The following is a 5,842-nucleotide window of genomic DNA, read 5'->3' as shown; positions in this document are numbered from 1 at the left end:
TTTGTTTTGTATAGTTTGGGATTCTTTTGAGACTACTGGTATTAAAATGTTTGTGACCTACTACTACCTTGTTAACTATAGTACAGTACCAGCATTCACTCACTGTCCTGATGCCATTTTATTTCTATGACTAACTCTGTCTAATTCATCACAAACTCAACTAACCATACTATGTAGTAGGCCTAGGTATTATAGAATAATGATAACCACTATCACAATTGAACATTATTATTAATATTATTTGTATACCAATTACTTTTTGTTTGGTTGTTATTGGCCATGATAAAGACGTTTGTGGTTATAACACGAATGCTAGGACTAGTGTCTAACCCAAGAAAGACCATTTTCCAAGCCTTAAGTGGACCCAAATTAGGCCTACATAGGCTAAGCACGAACATTGCAAAAGAGGGCTAGACAAAATCATATTTATCTAAATTTAACTGTGCTTCCATTGTAACTTTAAATCCTAATTCATAAGATGTATAGCCCTCCTACTATACTATTAAAAAAAAGTCCATTTTATAATAAATTTCACTTACTGTGTTGACTTTCGACGGTTGAATTCAGCCACGCTCGATGTAGTAGTCCCCAACTGCGTTTCATGTCGTCTGACAATCCCGCTATCTGATTGGCCAATAGTGCGTGTAGTCGAGACAACCATGCTTTGGCGGGAATCATCAACGGGATGTTCTGGGCATGCTCAGATCGCCTGTCTGTTGTTGCTGCAGTGTAGACGTTATCATCACTATTTTTGTCGAAGGCATGCATTGAAACTATTCTACTGAACAAATTTGAAGACCATGTTTTTCTTTTAAATATAGTATTGTTTTTAGGCTTATATGGATTTAAAGAAAATGAAAAACAAACTCCATTATCACAGCGGCTTGCGGTGTAAAAAAAATAGTTCACCATACCACCTTGCGACGTACATATAATTTGTTGTACCTAATTGAGTGCCGACGGTAACTAAACTAGTCTGGCGTAGGTTTATACTGCATTGAATTACAATCAACGCACACGCATTCTGCATGTACTTCTGGACCTCTTGTATCATCAGGTTGGAATTGGTTACGTTGCGTTACGTCCTTGTGTTGCGTCTCTAGTTGGAACCAAGCATTACCCATGATTTCTGTTTGGCGGTACAGTATTTATATATTGTAAATTAAATTATTTCTCGATATTTAAGACGATACAGTACATGATTTAGATTCATGCTCATGGATTGCACACTCATTTTCTCTAATTTTGTGTTCATAAAATTTGGATGAAAATCGATAACGCCGCCAGTAAAATGTATGCCGGCGTACGTGCATAATAACGGTGTTGGTCAATACGACATGAAATTAAGAACAATACTACTTATAATATAGATAAACCTTGTTTTATTATACTTGAAACATAGGCTTACATGATACGTATACTTGAATACGTTATGATAGAAGTCGTTCCTTCTAAACAATTCAAAAATATTACAGCCAGTACTGTATAAAATCATAAGACATTAAAGTAACATACATAACAAAGACCATTTAAGAAATGGTCAGAAATATAAAATAATTATCAGACTCTCGTCGTACAATAAATTATTAATGAAAGAAATGACGTCATTTAATACAAAAAAACCGTCTCTTTTGACAATTAGTATACAAGCTATATTGCACTAACTTCAAATGAATAAACAACAAAACGAAATCATTCAAAATTAAATTGAAATAAAACAGATCTGTACCATATATTTTTCTTACAAAGATTCATATTTCCGACTTTTTATACACAAAAAAAATGGAAAGTAAGCTATACGGTTGGTCCCTACAAAACCAGTATAATTCTGGTCTAAATACATTTGACCACCCACTATACCATCAAAACATTCGAATATATAACGGTAGATACATTGTATTGTTAGTAACGCCACGAAGACAAACAGACGCGCGTACAAATACTGATAATCCAGGAAAGCATTTTTGTACGCGCGCGTCATTATTATAATAACTTTCGTGATTGCGTCACTGGCGATATATCTTTCTTCCAAAATTGATAAAAGTTTTATATAAAAAGATTCCTTATTTCATGATTATATTTACATCCGTTAGATAAACACGTACTTTTACAGTAATTGTTCGTATATAATAAAAGCTGTCAAATATCTTAAACGCTTTCATTCAAATATAAACTACACAATATATTACATATGTAGAATCACTAAAACAACTTTCCAAATTAAAGACCACTCTATTATTTGTAATCAAATAGATTCTAATTGAGGACCATAGTTACTAAAACGAATAGGCCTACCCGGGATCCGATCTAAGCTTATTTAGTACACACATGTACGGTGGTAGATGCACAGTTCTATCATTTAGGCTACTTGTTAACATCCATCCAAAAGCCATCAAGAAATGTCAAAGTTTATTTATTATTTCTACAAAAAATCGCTTCAGTAAATCAAAAACTAATTACATTTGTTTGGTAAAGATCATATCTTATATAATAACTTTTAATTGGATTGGCCGAAGTAGGCCTCGGAGATTTAAAAAAAAAATCATACAAAAAAAATTGTGATAATTATTTACATTAATAATCCACGAATCTATGAATTCACAAGCAGTAAATTTATAACAAAATCACGAACATTACAAATTTATTTTATCATGATTTTCGTCCTGTATTTTTTGTTTGTTTCAAGAAATTATACTACAGAAAGTATACAAATGTAATGTATATTATGCTCCCTCGGAAAATTACAATAATCATTTGAATAAACTATAAAAATATTTTACGACTTTTCGTTCACCGTTTTGATCGATTTGAAACCATTTAAATAAGTTCTTCCTGGAAACAGTAACTACAAATGCCACATTGTTTACAATGACATGGTATGACAAGTATTAAATAGAAAATAGCGTTCCTAATATTATAACATAATCATATGAATGAATATTGAATAGCACTAGCATACTGGAGTTGAAACAAAAAACGAACGAACAATTAGCTATCTGCCATTATGTATAGATATCATATCATTTAAACATTGACAATGGAAAGCGTTTTAAAAGCATTTACATTCGGGGGATAGAAACATTGTTTGCACGCGCGCGTTAAAAAACTGATAACAGAAATTGTTTTATACGCGCGCGTTCAAATGCTGATAAACAGGAACAGCACATGTACGCGCGTTCACCTATGCCCTTTGTGGCGCACATCACTCAAATACTATAATTATAAATATTCAGATTACAGATTTGGAATTTTGATAAACATATTTCTAAATGTTAATTTACATCAAAAGATTTGATTCAAAACGATCTTTTTGTTATATATAATATTTCTATTACACACTAAACCTTTACTTTTTTAGAATAAATTTTAACTTTTTTTTTAAATATAGTTTTTTTTATTGACATTTTATTTTGATTAATCCAATCATCGATCATCTCCTTATTAAAACTTCATCATCATTTTAAAATTACTGTATGAAAATAAATGTTATGAAATTGAAAGAGAAAAAAATAATTATTTGTTCATGATAAGTACCAGAACAAATAACAGTGCTTTGCAGTTCACACAAATGTACATCATTACTGGCATAATTGTTTAGGTTCAGTCTATAATCATAGCGTTGTACAAGTCAGGTGTGCCTGTATTACAGGCATAGAAAGTGAGCTGACGTTTGTTTTTAAAAAATACAGATTTATTGTAGATATTTATCCACAAATTCTTTTAGTTCATTTTAAATAATTGAATAATGGAACATAAATAAACAAACTGCAAATAATTGCCTCAAAAACCAATCCTAAACATGCAAAATAATGTAAAAAAAAAGATGATTTACTTTGCCAGAGTATTATATCATTTATTTTATGATTTACTAATGCATCATAGAGCAATTAACCTGTACCTACTCTGGCAATATTTGTTATCTAATCTTGTTTGTGATCAGTCATAACAGAAGGTTATGGCATACGCATTTAAATTGAGTTTTTTCATTATTATAATAGCCGCTCGACAACCTTGGTAGGAACAAGTTAAAAATCATTGGATTTGTGCATTAAATAATTTTCTAGATTCAACAACTGGAATTTAATTAGGAATAAGTACATAAACATAAATTATAAATTACATTGAATAGTACCATAGTTCTTAGTGACACTGTTTTCTGGTACTGAAAATTAAATTGTACTTTGCTAATACAGTACAGTAAAATTGTAAGGAAAACATTAAAAACAAACTGAAAATTATAAATAGAAATGAAAAACCTAAAAAAGTACACTATATATTTATTTATATAGTGTAATAATAAATGGCACAGTAATATGTCTTATATGGCTTATAATAGAATACTGAAGGTTGGAAGAACTGAAGGAAAAATTAATTGAAACAAAAACAAAATCTGAAATCTGTATTTTTAACATTGTACTGTTTGTACACAATTTTGTGGAACACTACATTTTTTTTTTAATTGAGAAATCACTGTTTCTTATCACAAATACAACAACAGTATTTTGGAGAATGATATTTTGAGCAGAGAGGTAATTAATGCAAGTATAAGAAAAAGTAATTTGGTCCAAACAGAATAGAATACTATATGAATCGCCATGAAAACCCCCATCCAGATATTGGAATGATCCTTTAGTAGTACATTGCTTTATGATGGAGGAATTTACTCTATGGTCATATTAAGATTAAATGAAAAAATCAATCCAGTCCAGATTGAAATGAAAAAATCAATCCCGTCCAGATTGAAATGAAAAAATCAATCCAGTCCAGATTGAAATGGAAAAATCATTTAAATCCAGATTGAAATGAAAAAATCAATCCAGTCCAGATTGAAATGGAAAAATCATTTAAATCCAGATTGAAATGAAAAAATCAGTCCAGCCCACAAACATCAAATAATTTATATATTAATATTCTTTTGGGAAGGATTGTAGTTTCATTCCGCATTCATTCATTTTTGCTTATCGGACAGAACAATTAAAATAAGTAAAATTCACAAATCGAAAATGTTATAATTCAATGCATTTAAGATGACTAACTGAAGAATTACATTCCTCAAGTTTACAAATTTCTATTGCATGCGTTTGATTGGTCACCTAGGAGATCACATCTTCTGGTCCTGTCAACAACAACGTTAAGGTTCAAATCCTCCCTTGTTTCTCTACGGATATGCAGTCAGTCTTGGTCATCATATATTCAAATTTGAAGGCGAATGCATTTAATTGGTCGATTGAGGACTGGTGAAAACGCTGCCTGCAGCTAAAGGAGGAAGCCAGTGGCTACAAATGGGCCTACAGCTAGAGAGGCGGTGAAACAAAACTGACAGGGAACACGCCCCTTCGTGTAGGTTCTCCTTCTATCTCTCCAATCTGAAACATAAAATAACACATTAATTTAATTTGCATAATCAACCAATTTAGTTGGAATTACATCGGTGGCACACACACAAAGTTTTGTTGTCACATCAAGTTTTAAAGTGTAGAAAGTAGAACCCATCGTTTGAGACACCCCAATTATGCAGTAATATACTGTATGCTCTACGGCCAACCCCTATTCAGGGGACACCTTAAAGATTTGGTTTTGTTGGGTCATGAAGGTGTCACCTTAACCTTTTTTGTACTTTATTTATTTTTGTTTTTTTGTTTTTAGGCAAATTGCCAAGGATAACTATAAGCAAATTCATTCACTATCCTTAAAGGTGGCAATCCCGTTCACAAGACAAACATATACACAAGATGCTCTACATAAACAAAGTCTTATTACAAGTCTTTGGGAGTGGAGTTGTAATTTGTCATTAGAAAAAATCCTGACATATGACAGGACTTCAACCCAGGACCCTTGGATA

At 31.5% G+C, this 5,842-nt stretch overlaps 1 protein-coding gene across 5 annotated transcripts in view; it reads right to left on the bottom strand.

The window, feature by feature from the left end:
* Positions 1-2,395: 2,395 nt before the first annotated feature.
* Positions 2,396-5,842, bottom strand: part of LOC144840020 (arf-GAP with SH3 domain, ANK repeat and PH domain-containing protein 2-like) — a 29,205-nt gene continuing 25,758 nt past the window's right edge. For all 5 annotated transcript variants that reach the window (XM_078695637.1, XM_078695638.1, XM_078695639.1 and 2 more), the window contains one exon: positions 2,396-5,366. In XM_078695637.1, coding sequence (XP_078551763.1) covers positions 5,295-5,366 — 72 coding nt within the window. In that variant the 3' untranslated portion in view covers positions 2,396-5,294. The remainder of the gene's footprint in view (positions 5,367-5,842) is intronic.

The sequence above is a fragment of the Antedon bifida genome, chromosome 4 (assembly GCF_963402885.1).
Source record: "Antedon bifida chromosome 4, ecAntBifi1.1, whole genome shotgun sequence".
Classification (NCBI taxonomy): Eukaryota; Metazoa; Echinodermata; class Crinoidea; order Comatulida; family Antedonidae; genus Antedon; species Antedon bifida.
Note: the sequence above shows the minus strand (reverse complement) of the source record. Positions and strands in the feature narration are given on the sequence as shown.